The sequence below is a fragment of the Cyprinus carpio genome, chromosome A8, assembly GCF_018340385.1.
Source record: "Cyprinus carpio isolate SPL01 chromosome A8, ASM1834038v1, whole genome shotgun sequence".
Lineage (NCBI taxonomy): Eukaryota > Metazoa > Chordata > Actinopteri > Cypriniformes > Cyprinidae > Cyprinus > Cyprinus carpio.
The window spans coordinates 20,270,864-20,289,158 of NC_056579.1; the positions used below are offsets into that span (position 1 = coordinate 20,270,864).

Here is an 18,295-nt window from a genome sequence, read left to right on the forward strand (position 1 = left end):
ACTTGGTTTAATAAAAATGTACTTAATTTGATTTTTCTTGTTTTACCAAATACACTGTATAGTTAGGGTTCTGATTAAAACAGTGTACAGTAACTGGGGGCTCTGAAAACACTGCTTGTGAATAATTTGTTAATATTGCAAACTTTCATCTGAATACATTAAATAAGTGTTTAATGAATAGTGTTGTGCACTTTGTTTCCAACCCCACTGTTACTGAACTTTAAAGCGAAAATTTTGTATGTGATTTGTTTTGCATTCAGTTAAAAATATTTCACAATATCAAAGTTGATATTTTATGAGGATTTAGTACAGGACCATACAGAAAGCGCACAAGTGGGAGAGAGAGGAGGAGACGGCATCAGAAAGGACCTAGAGCTGGGACACTTTCAAGAATAACCAGAAGCAGAACCACACTATTTGCACGAGGCTGTTGGTTCTAACATTTTATCAGAATTTGAAGAAACATTTCTACTTAAAATATTAAATGCATTTCATTCAAGGCAGGGTTTTCTTGCGTAAAGAATTTCAAATGCTACATTTTGTTCTTTCCGACATTAAAAGCACTTGAATAGAATACAACAAGCTCCTAATCACGACTTCATAAGTCAAGTCAAGTCTGCTTTATTGTCAATTCTTCCACATGTACAGTACATACATACAGAGAATCGAAATTGCGTTACTCTCATACCCCCGGTGCATACAGATAACACTAACAGTAGAGCCTAAAAATCTAGATCTAATATAAAATATAAGATAAAACTATACAATAAGGGAATGTAAAAAAAGACATAATAGAAAAAATTAAGTAAAAATAAGGTTAAATAAAAGCAGCGCAAGGCACATGGCAGATAGAGTGCAAACCAGTGAACAAACAGTGCAGATAAAAAGATTTTTAGTGCAGTAAAAAAATAGCTTATTCAGTCTGATTAAAAGTGACAAAGTGACAAAGGGTTCAAGAGCAGTTATTTTATTAAACTGACTGATGAGGTGGTAGAATGATGTCAGTTCCATGTGAATGAGTGAATGAGGTAGTGAGCAGACCACTGCTGCACAAAGTGACTGGTGCATGACATCGTATGTTAGGGGGGGGGGGGGGGTGGAAGGACCATGGGGATGTGGGACCTGGGGGGGGGGGGGTTCATAGTTCAGTGGTGCCTTGAGGCAGAAGAGGGACGGGGGGGGCAAGTTCGGAGCGAGTTCAGCTTCCTGACAGCCTGATGAATGAAGCTGTCCTTCAGTCTGCTGGTCCTGGCCTGGAGACTCCGCAGTCTCCTCCCTGATGGCAGCAGACTGAAGAAGCTGTGTGACGGGTGGTGGGATCACCTGCAATGCAGAGGGCTTTTCGAGTTTTCCATAAATGTCCTGGAGGGAGGGGGGAGAGAGACACCAATGAATCTTCTCAGCTGCTCTCACTATGCGTTGCAGAGTCTTCCGGCAGACGCTTTGCAGGCGCCATAGGACCACACAGTGATGCAGCTGGTCAGAATGCTATCGATGGTGCCTCTGTAGAAGGTGTACATGATGGGGGGTGGGGCTCTGGCTCTCCTCAGTTTTACGAAGTAGTAAGACGCTGTTGTGATTTCTTGGCCAGTGCTGCAGTGTTGTCGGTCCAGGAGAGGTCCTCTGTGATGTGCACACCCAGGAACTTGGTGCTGCTCACTCTCTCCATAGTCGCACCGTTGATGGTCAGAGGAACATGCTGAGTGTGCGCTCTCCTGAAGTCAACAACAATCTCCTTCGTCTTCTCCACGTTCAGAGAGAGATTGTTGTCACTGCACCACCCGGCCAGGCGGCTCACCTCGCTCCTGTAGTTTGTCTCATCTCTGTTGCTAATGAGACCCCACCACAGTCGTGTCATCCGCAAACTTAATGAAGAGGTTGGAGTTGTGTGACGGTGTGCAGTCGTGTGTCAGCAGAGTGAAGAGGAGGGGCTCAGCACACATCCTTGGGGGGCCCCAGTGTTCAGTGTGATGGTGCTGGATGTGTTGCTGCCGACACGTACTGGCTGAGGTCTTCCAGTCAGAAAGTCCAACAGCCAGTTGCACAGCGAAGTGTTGAGCCCCAGCTCGACCAGTTTGTGAATGAGCTGTTGAGGGATGATTGTGTTGAATGCTGAACTGCAAGTCTATGAACAGCATTCTGACGTATGAGTCTTTTTTCTCTAGATGTGTGAGGGTGAGTGGAGGGTAGTTGAGATGGCATCATCGGTCGACCGGTTGGACCGATATGCAAACTGGAATGGGTCCGGAGAGGGGGGGGCAGGCTTGATGTGGTGCATGACTAGCCGTTCGAAGCACTTCATGAGGATGGGAGTAAGTGCAACAGGACGGTAGTCATTGAAGCAGGATGGAGATGTCTTCTTCGGGACTGGAATGATGGTGGTAGCTTTGAAGCATGTGGGAACAACAGCCTGACTCAGTGAGATGTTGAAAATGTCTGTGAAGACATCAGTGAGTTCTGCTGCACAGTCTCTCAGTACACGCCCAGGAATGTTGTCAGGACCCGGAGCTTTGCGTGCATTGATCCTGCTGAAGGATCTCCTCACGCTGTCCCGGGTCAGCATCATCACCTGGTCACTGGGAGGAGGTGGAGTCTTCTGTGCAGTGGAGCTGTTTTGTGCCTCAAAGCGAGCGAAGAAGCTCGTTCAGCAGAGAGATGTTGCTGTCACAGGTCCGCTGTGGGGGCTTGTAGTCCGTAATGATCTGTATCCCCTGCCACAGGCTTCGAGTGTCTCTGCTGTCGCTGAAACGATGGGCTATCCTCCTGGAGTACTGTCTCTTAGCCAATCTGATGCCGCGGGATAGGTTGGCCCTGGCTGTTCTCAGGCCCCCCCTCGTCTCCAGCTCTGAAGGCAGCGTTCCGCGTCTCCAGGAGTCTGTAGACTTCCCCTGTCATCCACGGCTTCTGGTTGGCCCGGACAGTAATGGTTTTTTGTGACTGTTACATCCTCAATACACTTGGTGATGTAGGCAGTGACAGTCTCCGAGTACTCCTGGAGGTCAGTGGAGTTATTGTAAGTGGCAGCCTGCTTAAACATATTCCAGTCAGTTGTATCAAAGCAGTCCTGAAGAGCGTCAGACGACCCTTCTGGCCACACTTGAATCTGTTTTCTGAACTGGTTTGGCGACTTTAACGAGCGGTCTGTATGCAGGCATTAGCATGACAGTGATGTGGTCTGAGGCACCGAGGTGGGGGAGGGGGAGGGCTTTGTAAGCTCCTCTCTGTGTGGTGTAAACAAAGTCTAAAATGTTATTACCTCGCGTTGGAAAGTTAATGTGTTGTTGTATTTTTGGAAACACACTCTTTAAGTCAGCATGGTTGAAATCCCCAGCTATGATGAGAAAAGCATCGGGGTGTGCTGTCTGCTGCTCGCTGATGTGCTGGTACAGTTCATTTAGTGCATTGTTCCTGTTGCTGTTGTTGTTCGGGGGAATGTAAACCGAAACGAGCAGTATGGCAGTATATTCCCTCGGCAAGTAGAATGGCCGGCACTTAATAATCATGACCTACACCAGGGTGAGCAGTGTTTGCAGATCACAACAGCATCGCGGCACCACGCGTCATTGATGTAAACACAAAGCCCGCCGCCGCGGGGTTTTTCCTCCCGCGACGCGAGCTCTGTCTGCTCGATAGCACGTCAGCTGGTCGAGCTGAATGGCGCAGTCCGGAACGCTGTCGCTGAGCCATGTTTCCGTGAACACACAACAGTCTCTTACAGTCCTCTGAGTTGAACGTAGTAATCGGATGTAGTCCAGTTTATTGTCCAAAGAGCGTACGTTAGCCAGTACGATGGTGGGGATAGGTGGCTTGTGTGGGTTAGCCGTTAGCCTAATACCTCCGCGCTTACCCCTCTTCTGCTTCCTCTCACGCCGCTTGTGGCGCCTCCGCTGTGGGCGAGATGCAGTAGTGGGGGTCGGTGATGATGTAGGCCTCCGGAGTAGTCCGATGGCCCGCAGCTGTTCCGTGTGCGCTGAGTTTAACTCTAAAAAATGCGGCTCTGCCGACATCCAGCAGAAACTCACGACTGTATGCGCGCTTAAAGACAGATAGACGCGATGACGACGTACAAAAACACTGCGACTCACAAGACAAAAAACACGAAAACACCGTTCTGTCGGGACAGAGAGAAGCCGCTGGAAAATAGGAAATTTCTGATAGCACGTGAAGCAGCAAAATCTTAAAGAAACAGAGAAGATTGTCCTGCATCCTCAGAGAAGGATGAAACAAATCATCGACGAATTGTTGCAAATTGTTTCACGCGCTCGGATTGGCCGCTTGAGGAATAGTTTCACCGCGTCACGACCAAACCGCTCGCTCATTGGCTGATTGTTCAGAGCACGTTGTTGCCGAATGTCTGGCGGACCCCTGCCAGGGCTGGACTGGTAATCGGGCACTTTCCCGGTGGACAGACGCATTTTTTTTTTTTTTTTTTTTTTTTGGAGAGGTAAGATGGGAAGTGAAATTGTGTTGTGTGGCCATGCGTGTATTATATGTTATACTTTTTAATAAAACGTAAATTCGTCCCCCGCGATTTTTTAGTCAAGTCAAGTGTGTTCATAGAAGCTTCCATGGGCCAATGCGGATAAAGCTAGATTTAAATTTATAAAGACACGATATTGTCGGACCTGACGTTTTATTCTTGTCCAAAGCAAGATGTGATATGAGTGTGATACATAGGCTACATACATACACTACTAGTCTTTTTTTTTTTTTTTTTTTTGAACAGTAAGAAAGATCCAAATATCAACATTTATCTAAAAAATAAAAGCTTTTGTAACATCATACCAATACCATTCAAAAGCTTGGAGTCAGAATATATATATGTTTTTTATTATTTTATTTTTTGGGGAAATTATAGAAATTAGCCCAATGCTTTTATTTAGCAAGGATGCTTTACACCGCGTTCCAAATTATATCTTTCTCGGATTTTCATAGTTAGTCAATGCAAATGACAGTCAGTATAATTTAAGTCATCAACAAGGGTATAATTCGAATTTTATTGAACAAAAACTGGAATGTGAACACAGGGTCAGGTGTGATCTGCGAGCTCCTGCAAACAACTGAGCAAAATCAGGTGAGAATCTTTATTACCATACAAAAATAGTAAAGTAAAATTTTACCAGAGTTTATAAATGGGTAAAGGACATGTAACCTGCAGAAGATAAATATGTCTGTGTGTATTTTTGTATTCTGTATCACAGATGCTAAAGTTAGATGCTCATCTGATGGTGGTCATGCAGGTAATTTGTTAATGTCTGTCTTTTAGAGATTTTTCACATTTTTATGATGTGAATGCTATGCATTAGGTGTGTTATATTGTTAATCGTACAGTAGTCTCAAAGATAACATACTCTGTTTTCTGGATAATCGCAAATGTCAGTACAGTTTAAATGGATTAAGATTGTTTAAAGCAGTGTTTCTCAAAGTGTGGTATGAGTAGCACTAGTGGTACTCAGGCTCCCTCTAGTGGTATGCAGAGGAATCACCAAATTAAACATAAATTAATGTTAATACATTTTAATTTGATCTTTATTTGAGTAAAGTTGTTTTTTGGTGTTGTTACTGTTGGTTTACATTTAAGTACAGTACAGGTTTTATTTCACTTTTGGTACAACACATTTTAATTTAATAATTAATTTTTTTTTATTTACCAGTATGTAAGCACAGTGCAGTGTTAATGTTCAAACTGTGTGTATTTACAATGTTCTAGTGGCTTACAACAATAAATATTCTTATTAGGAATAAAACTGCCTCGTGTAAAACTGTGCAGAGCTGTAGCTGAATAGTTAGGCCTACTATGCTGCTGAAATTTAATGTTGGTCATTATGGTGGGTTAGGCCTACTATGCTGCTGAAATTTAATGTTGAGTACTGGGTATAAAAAGTTTGAGAACCACTGGTTTAAAGAATTGCTATAAAATGAAACCCTGCTGTTTAAGAACTTTTCAGTAAAACATTTATTTTTCAAGTGGGGGAGAGTTACTGGGTATAAAAAGTTTGAGAACCACTGGTTTAAAAATTGTTCATCTGCACACTGAAGCAGAACCACACTAGATTGCATTGACCTTTCCTTCTAACATTTTATCAGAATTTGAAAAACATTTCTACTTAAAATTTGATTTTTCTTGTTTTCATTCTATAGGCAGGGTTTTTAAAACGTGTACAGTAAATCTGAAAACGACTGTCTCTGTGAATAATTTGTTAATGCAAACCATCTGCTGTCGACAAAAATGAAAGTGTTGTGCACTTTGCTTCCAACCCCTTACTGAACTTTAAAAGCGAAAATTTTGTATGTGATTTTTGTTTCCATTCTCAGTTAAAAATATTTCAAAATCAAAGTTGATATTTTGCACAATTTGGTACAGGATCCATACAGAAAGCGCACAAGTGGGAGTAAGAGAGAGAGGAGACGGCATCAAAAGGACCTAGAGCTATTTTTTCAAGGATCACCTGAAGCAGAACCACACTATTTGCACGAGGCTATTGGTTGGAAAATTTTAATCAGAATTTGAAGAAACATTTCTCTTAAAATATTAAATGCATTTCATTCAGTTTTTTTTTTTCTTTTTAAAGAATTTTAAAGGCGACTGTATCTTGTCAAATTTAGTGCTCTCTCTACAGGTTTTTAAAAATCAAGATGGGTCACTTGCTCCAACCACTTTACCACCGACAAAGTTTCTGTTGTGGATTCCATGTTTTCAAACAGTTCAATGTTTCCAAATCTTGTAATGAGACACCAGTTCAACAATCTAATCTAATCAAACTATAGTTTTTCACCAAAATAAAAGATCAATTGGTTTCAGGTCAAAAAAGTACAAGGGTTTCTAAGTACAAGGGATTCTCTTGCAAGTGCAGTGCAATATATGCAAGTTTTTTGCAAACTTTTTTTTACAGTCTTAAAATATTGTATTTGGATTGGTCTTCTACGGTTTTGAAACATACATCCATGCACAACACTGCAAGCTAAAGTTTGGGATTAATTTCTGTTTTTATACAGAATCTTTCCAAAATCCAATGTTTTTGAAATTGACCATGTGGAGTTATTGAGTTGGTTGATTCACTGGTTAATCAGTGATTTGATTTTGCCGGCTATGAATGTGCAGGTTGACGAGAATGCAAAGTGATCGGTGCGGTTTGTGAGTCGGGCACTGTTAACAAGCTAGGCTAATCAACGTCACAACTAACTTGATCCAATAAGCAACGTTCTTAATCCGCTTGACTAGGGAATCACTTACTAGGGATTTTGGAAACAATACTCAAATCTGTGTCCAGTTCTAACGCAGTAGTAAATGGTATCTGTGTAATAAGCTGAATACATAAAATGGGGAAGGTAGGATAAATGCTGAACATTAAATCTTAGCAATAAGCCTACATTAAACTATGATGAAGAGGTGCAATCTTTAATTAAAAATATCCAAAAAGTTATGTGCTGTTGTACGTAAATATATCCTATTTATTCATTTGGCTAAATTGATCTGTGCTCAATTAGTGTGGTCTTTTTTTAGTTTACCATTGATTGGGTGAAAACCGTTCAAACGTACTGGCTGTGGGAATCAGTGGGCGTGGCTCATTATGCTATTAGCAAAATGCCGTAAATGACACGCGCTCTGTGCAGCCAAAACTGCGTGTTTTATGCCGTCATAATGCAACATGAACGGGCCGGCGTAAAAACAACGTTTTTCATGCACACTAAAATGGCGTCAGATAAGGCGTCATTAACGTATTTTCGCACGTTTTTACGGTGTGTGTAATCACAACATAGTATTTTACGGCGCAAATACGGTTTAAAACGCCATGTTTGACGGCGTTTGGCTGCAAACGCGATTAATCTATAGCGTAATTCTGACCCTTTGGGCTTGCCATAGCGGAGAGATTCGCGCTCGCGCATTGTATTAATGTGCTTGCGCGATATAGTAGTGCGATCTGGGAGTTTGTCGGTAGAGTAACGCCATATGTTTTGGCTAGTCGTTCAATCCTGTAGTGTGAGCCCGGCTTTAGTTAAACAATGGGATGCTACATTTTGTTCTTTCCGACATTAAAGCACTTGAATAGAATACAACAAGCTCCTAATCACGACCTCATGAGTGGAAAATAGGAAATTTCTGATAGCACGTGAAGCTTAAAGAAACAGAGAAGATTGTCCTGCATCCTCAGAGAAGGATGAAACAAATCGTCGACGAATTGTTGCAAATTGTTTCACGCGCTCGGATTGGCCGCCTGACGAATAGTTTCACCGCGTCACGATCAAACCGCTCGCTCATTGGCTGATTGTTCAGAGCTTGTTGTGGCCGAATGTCTGGCGGACCCCTGCCAGGGCTGGATTGGTAATCGGGCACTTTCCTGGTGGACAGACGCACTTTTTTTTTTTTTTTTTTTTTTCGCCGAGGACCAACAAGCAGGGACATTATATTGTGTGCGCGCGCCATGAGTGTATTATATGTTATACTTTTTAATAAAACGTAAATTCGTCCCCCGCGATTTTTTAGTCAAGTCAAGTGTGTTCATAGAAGCTTCCATGGGCCAATGCGGATAAAGCTAGATTTAAATTAATAAAGACACGATATTGTCGGACCTGACGTTTTATTCTTATCCAAAACAAGATGTGATATGAGTGTGATACATAGGCTACATACATACACTACCAGTTTTTTTTTTTAACAGTAAGAAAGATCCAAATATCAACATTTATCTAAAAAATAAAAGCTTTTGTAACATCATACCAATACCATTCAAAAGCTTGGAGTCAGAATATATATATATTTTTTATTATTTTGAGGTGGGGGGGTTATAGAAATTAGCCCCAATACTTTTATTTAGCAAGGATGCTTTACACCGCGTTCCAAATTATTATACAAATTATATCTTTCTCTGATTTTCATAGTTAGTCAATGCAAATGACAGTCAGTTGGCAAGGGAGGGTCATTACTAGCGCGCCCTTGATCCCTCACTTTCTTGATGTGTGGGGTTGCTGAAACTGGTTGGTGTATTTTAAGTTGAGAATCTTTAATGTTGGTGTTACAATCTCTAACCATTTTGCTGATCATTGCAGATCTTTTTTGAGATCACAACAGCACATTTGCTGGTTCTTATTGATAGAGTGTATTAAAGCCCTGGCATTGATAGAGCTGCTCTCACCTGTGAATGGAGACCTGAAGTGTTTTTGTTAGTCAACATGTAAACAACTCATCGGCTTGTCTGGCCTGTTGTCCTTTTGGTGTCACCTGTGAAAAGTACATGTGGGATGAAAGCTGTCCTGGCTTCTTTTTGGGCCACCATATTTTCATTGCCATCTATTGATAGCTTTCAGTCATGTGACTGGCTTAAAGACCTGGAGGGCAAAACATCCATAGAACTGCAACACAAGCCTATCAATTTTCCATCTGTTTCACAACCGCAAATATTTAGATCACCTCTCAAAAGAATAAAACAAAGGTATGTGAACGAAATGCAAGTTTTGGCCATTTGCAATCCATATTAAGCACCTGCGGCAATATTTCAATAATTAACATCATTGCGACAGACGTAAAAACAATTGAAGTGCCTTAATATATTTAAAACAGTAATATTAAAAGATAAAATTCAGTAATCACTATATTAATGATGCATAGTTTACATAGGCAAGCAGATGAGGTCGGAATATGAACGCAATCTGCTTATGGTTCAGTGTTTTCCTTATAATGTTTTTCTATGGAAAACCATTTAACGTGAAACTTTGCACATTTGTGTTTATATTCTGGCTTCAACAATAAGGTGTTTACTGAATTTCACCTTTTAATATCTCCCTTTTACTACATTACTACTTAATGCAAACTGTGTAAAAATAACAGGCGGTCAGTGGAGCAAAGCTTTGTTTTTTTTGTTTTTTTAAAAACAGCCGTTTTGATGGAATGATTTCTTTGTGTTAGTGTCTCTTCGAACACTAGCTTTCATTCTATACAACACCACCACACACTTTCACGTCAGTTTGTGTAGTTGCAGGGAGAACACAGGAGTCAATTATCCACTAGAACAGTCTAATACAAACCGGGAGAGGAAATCCAACATAGGAAACTTTTCGTCAAATTCACGCAAACCAACTAGTAACTTAGTAGACTGTATGACGAACAAAAGAACAGACAGTAACTTATATGGACAGGATAATTACAAACACAGGTGAGTGAAATAATCAATCACCTAAACAGGAACAGGAAACATGACCAAAAAAGGAAAACAGGAACTAAGACAGCGGTACACTGACATCATACTTTCACACCCTCCCTCCGGCCAGAGCATCATAACTTTTTATCTGCCTCAGCAGATTGTGAGCTGAGTGGGGAACGTATATATTGTTAGGAGTGGAATACCACTAAATCTAAACAGGTAACACAACTTTGACGACAACAGAAGCTACTGAACATAGGCACTGTGGCATTCCCCATGCAACAGTGTCTAAACCAGTGGTTCTCAACTCCAGTCCTCGGGACCCACTGCTCTGCACATTTTGTTTGTCTCCCTTACTTATCGCACCTGATTCAGATCATCAGCTCATTAGGAGAGAGATCCATGAACTGAACTGAGTGTGTCAGATTCAGAAACATTCAAAATGTGCAGAGCAGCGGGTCCCGAGGCCTGGAGTTGAGAACCACTGGTCTAAACGTTAGGATAATAATTGCAATTATTCGATGTCGGTCGGTTGGCTTTACACATGCTAACCTTCGCCATAATAAATACACGTTATGCTTATGTAAATACACTGAATATCCATTTAATGTTTGATTTATTATTGTAGAACACCTCCTATCCAATTATTAAGGCATTAATAAGTTTGATTTGATTTACTGATTTATTTCAAAATAACAATTTAAAATCTATACAAATACCTATATATTATATTTACTTAAGTTGAAAATATTATTTATTAAAAAATATTTAGTAACATCTGTCAGTCTCTAGAGGGGGCCATGCAGGCCAAAATGTGGGAATTCAAAGATCTCGGTTTAATTTTACAGTATCTTATTTAAAGTACAATGTATTAGTATGTTTTGAAGTACACAGGGTTTTCCATGGTCCTTCTCCCAGCTGTCAATGCTCTGAGCATTTCTGCTTTCAGATATGGCACACATATCACCTCATAGCCTCATCCATCTTCTGCCTGCATTCTTCTATTTCCTTATAATGCAGAAGACGACCTTCTTTCTCTGTGGCTCACTCATCTTCAGAGTTTTTAGGTAAATCCTCACTGATCTGTTGATCTGTGACTGTATCTTGTATCATTTCTACGTTCTCTTCACCAATTGCTGTTTCTGTTCTTTTACATTCTTCTGTCCTTTCAGTCTTTTTCCTTTGCTTTTTGCCTATTTTTAATGATTCAAACACCCTCCATATTTTAGCATGTTTCTTAGGATCTTTATCAGACTCTCTTCCTGTTTCTGGTATCTCTCTTTCAAGATCTGTCATTCCTGAAACACATTCACATTGATCTTGTGTGTGTTCAGTGTCTGTTGTCGTTGTGTTTTCTCTCATTCTGATCTCTCTCTCAACAAGCAGAAAATCTTTAACTTTTTCCTCTTCTAGTTTGTCTTGAATTTTTTTGATTTCAGACTCATATTTGGCTTTTATGGCCTCCATTTCTCATCTGACCTCCTCTTCTCTTCTATTGATCTGCATGAGTCTGAATGCTCTCTCAGCCTCCTGAAACATTTTGTCATTGTAGAAACTGGGGTTATTATTCCACATCATCTTATCAATCTTCTTAAACAGACTCATGACCTGAACAGGATCCTTCTGTTTATTATTGAACACATGAAATCTTCCTCCACAGTCATTTATCAGTTTCTGAACATGTGGATCTCCTTCTTTAATGTAGTCTTCAATGCTTTCATCTGTGAGATTGTCTCCTCGTGTGAACAACACCATAGTGTAGGTCTCTGCTTTCTGTCCGAAAGTCATCTTGATGAGCTGAAGGGTTTCTCTCTCTTCTTGTGTGAACGAGCCAACAGCGATGACCAGCAGAAACGCATGCGCTCCAGGAGCCGAGAGTTCAATGCATCTCATGATTTCCTGCTGGATCTCTTCATTACTGAGGGTTGTGTCGAATAGTCCTGGTGTGTCCACCACAGTCACGGGTCGACCACAGACCATGCCATGCTCTCTTTGGCAGGTCTTGGTCACAGACTTCATTCTGGCTCGAGACTCAAAAATGTCACGTTTCAGGATGGTGTTTCCAGCTGCACTCTTTCCCACTCCAGTTTTTCCAATCAGGACAATTCTCACACACTCCAAGCTCTTCTCGGTGCTCAGTATTGCTGTCAATTCACAAACACAAATGTTCTCATTACAATCAAAGCAAACTTTTTTAATAACATAAATCTAAAGTGGGTAACTTCTGCACTACCAGTGACACCAAGTGAAATAATGGCTGTTTTCAAACAGGTTTCCAAACGCTGCTTCTGTCTGCCAATGGTCACTGAAACAGATAGTCCCACCCCAAAAACTCATGCAATATAGGTTGAGCCAGATTTTGACATATAAGGCCGCTCGAACAATTAGATCAAAGTCTAAAGCATCACAGGGTCACACGGTTTCATTTTTCAGAAAACAAACCATCAATGACTGACATTAATGTTCAGAGTCTCTATAGCACATCACAAATTTGATCAGAGAGCAAAATTACATACTACACTAAAAATGATTTTAAGTTGAAAATAAAACAGCTTATTGGAGTACATTTTACAAAAATATACAATTTCAGTTTTTTGTTTTTTTGTAATCATTTGTAATCAAATTCTGAGTGAAAACTCTTTCTACACCAAACATATTTCAGGGTATTATTAATTTAGATTAAATAATAATACTTATGGGTAAAATGTAACAAACTGTGTCATCATTTAATACTCACATTTTGATCGCACCAAATTTCCGAGATTTTCCAACTTTGGCCGAATTCTTTGTATCGTAGGCTCTAAAGATGAAATACATTATTAAACATTATAATGGAACAGTACAAACATGTCTTTTTTTTTGTCTTTTTAACTGAGGTAAGAGTTAATGTCAGTTAACACTTCACTGCATCTGATTTCCTTTTTTCTGTTGTAAATAACAGAATCCAGCAAACAAACAGGGAGTTATTTTGGGTACAGACAATAAAACTATTACAAAAATTCATTTTTTAATATAGCGTTTACAGGTTGTTAATCTCTATATCCATATTTCAGATGAGTTTGAGGTAACGGTTAACCATGATGCATCTTACTTGATGTCTGGGATACTCTCAGGAACGGTCTTGGGTCATCAGAAATCTTGAAGTGATGACCTCCATTTTCCTCCACCATCTTCTCGATGCTCTTCAGAAGTTTCTCCACCTGTGATTGGTCTCCATTCTCCTGTAAATGATGGTGTGGAAGTCTTCTGTTCTGCAGTAGAGACTTTACTGATTCAGAGCCAGAGACTTTAACACTCATATACTCCTGCTCCTTATGCATGAAGATGACAATCACATATTCAGATGCTCCTGCACCAAAAATGATGTCAATGAGCTTGAGAGCATCTCTGTCCTGCTCTGTAAATGTACCAGGCTTCAGGACTAGTAACAGGGCATGAGGTTCAGCACAAATCAGACGGAAGCGTCTCTTCAGGTCTTGTTCTTCAGGTGAGAGAGCAAGATTGAACAGGTCAGGAGTGTTGATGACTACCACACGTATCTCCAACACCATCCCATCATGCTTCTCAAACAAATGCAGGGAGGACGGCGTCTCTGAAAAGACCTCTCGTCCAAAGATTGTGTTTCCACAGGAGGATTTAACATCTGCATGTGATCCCAGCATAACTATTCTCATTTCCTCTTTAATCACAGACACTGGAATCACATGAACAGGTTTTGGTGTAAATAGATAGCAATCTTGCATTCAACATTTTGGAATAGATATGCGATTTTTTTTTTTTTTTTTTTTTTTTTTTACAATCCGTTTTAATTTATACAGTGCTCTAAACGCTGGAAACATGACTAATGCTGATAGCCACATAAAAAGAAAGAGGAACTATACAATATGTGCATTATGCAGTCAAAGAACAAGTATAGCTTGTAAAACGCTGTTGTATGTCTTTTACTTATGGGAGACTAATTCTGAAAGTCACAAAATAAATAAATAAATAAATAAATATAGTAATAATTATATTGATGATATTCCATGGAGTAATGGAGTGGACATAAAAACTGAAACATTAATTCATTTAACGCCACATCTTTGAAGAGAAGAATACATCTTTATTAATACTACATGCATTCATTTGTTTAAATGTTAAACTCACTTTTCAGAGGTTCATGTTTGCTTCCTCTTCTGTATAATAATGCCAAACTTCCCTGATTTTCATCTGTTCAAAAAATAATAAAAATAATGTTGTTTTGCAGATTTTATTTTCAATTTTTATGTTTTATTGTAACATGAACTGAATGTTATTTAATCTTTTATTTGGATTTTGTATCCACGTCTTGTATATGCACTTTCCAAAGAACTGCAAAACAAGTATTTTGAAATCATGTGAACAGACTCACCAGGCTGTCTGGATGATCTGCTCCAATCAGCCATCTTCACACAAATGTCAATTTTGTACAGTGAATCACTTCAGACAGTAAGAAACAGACTGTGTTGGTGTCTTTGCATTACTGTCAGTGTGTTACGTCAACAGTGTTGGGGGTAATGCATTACAAGTAACGCGAGTTACGTAATCAGATTACTTTTTTCAAGTAACTAGTAAAGTAATGCATTACTTTTTAATTTACAAGAAAATATCTGAGTTACTTTTTCAAAAAAGTAACGCAAGTTACTTTGTATTCCCATTTTTTGACTGACAAGCCTCCTGTTCCCATACTGGGAGAAATTGGAAGTATGGAGGCGTTGTGTGTGCTGTGTGAACATGATGTTACTGTAGTTCTAGACTAAATGTGAATGTGCATTAATTCATCCCACTCACAAAAAACAAAACAGAAATTAAAAACAGATTTAGTATTCCTCAAAATTAATGAAAACAGTGAAATGCAAACTCTCTGGATATGATGCAAACCTGCGATACTTAAATATATTAAATAACACAAATGTATCTATTCCCATTTTATTAACAGTGTCTTTGCTGCTGACCTTTAATGATCCAGTTCAACCATACTAATAATCAAAAATGACTTTAGATAAACTAACAATTGTGCTTCATTGTTTTTTTTATATTGCTGAAGAGTGTTGAACCTTCTTCTCCTGTGTTCTACTGTACAGACGTGAATTTACTTTTCCTTCAGCCTGAGGTTTATTCATTACACTTTTTGGTGTGAAAGGGCTTTTACATTTGCTATAAATAGAACTTCTTATATTAAAAACAATCACGCCCTGCTCATATTTAAAAAGTAACGTGAAAGTAATGCAAAAGTAATGTAACACATTACTTTCCATAAAAAGTAACTAAGTAACGTATTTAGTTACTTTTTTAGGGAGTAACGCAATATTGTAAGGCATTACTTTTAAAAGTAACTTTCCCCAACACTGTACGTCAAAGGTATGATATTTGAACTCAAACAGGTTGGGCTAGATTTTTTTAATATTTTGCATGTGCATTTGCATGAGACTTTGAAAACATTCGCAGCAGCAGCCCTCTTTACTCTCATTCTGACTGTCTGACAAACTGCCAAGCCTCATCTGGAGAAGCTCTAAAGGAAGAGGAGTGTGTTGTCTTCTTACAAATGAATAAGAGAGTAGGAATTGTTCCACCGGCTGCTGCATGAGCTGTACCGTTATGCAATATCGTTTAGATAATTAAATAATTATTTATTTTAGAACGCCTCCTCATTGCTTCTTACCAAGGACATAACTGTTATATAAAGCTGTTTTACTGCATGCCTGATGTGATTTATCCTCCCCTGACCAATACCAAACATTTATTTACATATCTTTGACATTTAAGTAAATGCTAGTAATTCATTGAAATGTTATCAAGCTGATAGTAGTTTGAATAATAGAGTAATAGAAATTGTTTCAATTTAAAAAAAAAAAAGCATTACAAAGGGAGGATAAATGGTAAGATCACACACATCCACCAAGATGTGTTCTATTCTTTTTAAGTTGTTTGTAATTGGTTATGTAGGCTAATGTTTATTATTTTTATCAGGAACGGGGAAAAATTCCAAGCTCCATCTTGATGGTTGGAGCAGCTGAAAGAGGACCTGCTGCTGCAGTAAATGATGCCCCAGTCAGGCCCTGCACAATAGCCTAATATCATTTAGATTGCATTCATCCATTTCAATGAACTGCTGGGCTGCATTTACATGACTACAGGTTATAAGGAAGCTGGTGGGGAAATGCCCTGCACTGAGGGGAAAAACCAGGATTCAGCTTTTCAAGGTCAGTTAGTGGATTCTTTCTTACTGGTGAGTAGTTTCTTTTAGAGCTAGTAGGGGCGAAACGTGGGCTGATGACGTCATCGTTTCAGAAAATATACAGATTTGCTGTCCACACGAAAATGCAAGGGCAGCGTTTTCAAATTTATCCAGTCTGGGACCCGGTTTCAAAAAAGTATTGGTTTCACTCTCCCAAAACGCCAGATCTGTGTGGACAAAATGGCTATACGATACAAAATGTATGTGTATAAAGCTAAACGCATCTCCGTGTGGATGGGGCCTTAGTCTGAAAGGAGAGAAAGATTTCCTAGATGATTCTCTTCTGAGCTTCTGATGCTCTCTTTATAAATATTTCAAGGCAATTAGCAATTAAGGCAAATCCACTTGAGGTGATAAAGTTGAGAGAGCACAATTTGTAGACAGAAAGAGCACAGCTTTTAAGCACATGTGTGTTGTTGTGACAGAGAGGATTGGCCAGAATCCACCAGAAAAGATCCGGGCCACTTTTCTCTGTTGGCCACCCAGCGGGCTACCTTCGCCCCGCCCATTCACCCGAGTATAAGTGTTGTGGCCCCACAGTGTGTAATATTGACCAGTTTGAGTTGAGAAAGCAGTATTTACACTGTAAGATGGCAAGAAAGCAGAGATGGACTCCTATCCTTTCCAAGATAGACCAGGAACTGAGGGAGAGCCTTCGAAAGAAGTTGTCTTTACAAATGGACAACACAACATTACATGTCTGCAAAGCAGAAGCCTCAAAGAAAGAACAGATGAAGATGAAGTTCCGCAAACCACATTGGCCTCCAATTATTTCTGTGGAGGAAAATGAGAAGAGGAGGTTTCGGGAGAGCCTGGAAGAAGGTGGTTCTCAAACCACCCCATCCATGTCCAAGCAGTGGCCTCCAAAAACGAAGACAGTCAAAGTGTCAAATTAGATTTATATGAAGTATGAATGAATGTAAAAGCATTAAGTCATATGAAATGGTGTCTTTTACAGTTCCTCCATGTGCATCCTTGGCTGTGCTCCCTTCTCCATCAGCTGTGACCCTTAAAAGAGTGCCAAGGGCCACAGCCTGGAGAAGAAGAATGAGAGCTATATAAGATAAGAAGGCCCTAAAGCACAGCAAAGCCACCACACGGAGAAGGGATCCAAGGGGTATCCCTGTAGGCTCTGTGGAAAGCCCAAGAGACTTGAGTTTGGGCACAGCTTTTACAGAGGTAAACATTTCTGTGCCACGGCTGTGGGAAAGTCTGTCTCCGAGTGGCTGTCTGAAAAGAAGAGGATAGCTGCTGCTGACAATGTCAGAGATGTTCCTCGGACAACAGCTTGGAGGAGGGAGGAAGTAGAAGAGGCCAATGCTGAAGGCCTTTCAGAGAAGAAGATAAAAGAACACAAGATATTTACCTGCAGCCTGTGCCAGCAGCCAAAGACAAAGGAGTATGGATACTCACGTTACGCTGACAAAGCCTTCTGCAGCACGTATGAAGGCAAAACTGTAGAACTTTGGTTGGCAGAGCAACGGGCCCTTGCTCCGATTGAATGAAGGTGTTTATTGTTTAATATTTAATTAGCCTTTATCTTTTATTATTTGTTAATTTTGTTATACTGTTTCTGCTGTTATTGTTTTTCTGTTTTGTTTTGATATTTGTTTATAGGATTTTATTTACATTTATAAATGGTTTCTAAGAACTATTTAATAAATATTTTATCTTTGCTAATTTTGTTATACTGTTTCTTAAATTTAAATTCTATTTTAATATCTTGGCGGAACAGATCTGCTACGCTTCTGTGGCAGAGCAAATACAGAGACTTGGTATTGATATTATATGCTGATGCTGATTCTGTGAGCATGTAAGAAATATTGCTGCTGCAAATATAACATATAAACCCCCACAAAGCAGGAGACATAGAAGGGACAATACAAGCCAAAACAAGACA

The 18,295-nt window shown here is 39.7% G+C and overlaps 1 protein-coding gene across 1 annotated transcript; it reads right to left on the minus strand.

Moving 5' to 3' along the window:
- Positions 1–10,920: 10,920 nt before the first annotated feature.
- LOC122145864 (GTPase IMAP family member 8-like) lies at positions 10,921–13,813 on the minus strand. The gene is made up of 2 exons (XM_042761442.1): positions 13,247–13,813; positions 10,921–12,347 (listed from the first exon to the last, which is right to left on the minus strand). The coding sequence occupies exons 1-2, from the start codon at positions 13,811–13,813 to the stop codon at positions 11,610–11,612; spliced, it is 1,305 nt and encodes a 434-aa protein (XP_042617376.1). The 3' UTR covers positions 10,921–11,609.
- Positions 13,814–18,295: the final 4,482 nt, after the last annotated feature.

Excerpts from the sequence above, each read along its gene's own strand:
- LOC122145864 (XM_042761442.1), bottom strand. The coding sequence starts at position 13,813 with ATGAGAATAGTTATGCTGGGATCACATGCAGATGTTAAATCCTCCTGT. Across the intron at positions 12,348-13,246 it reads ACCCAAGACCGTTCCTGAGA|ATTTATGTTATTAAAAAAGT; the intron begins GTATCCCAGACA and ends TACCCACTTTAG.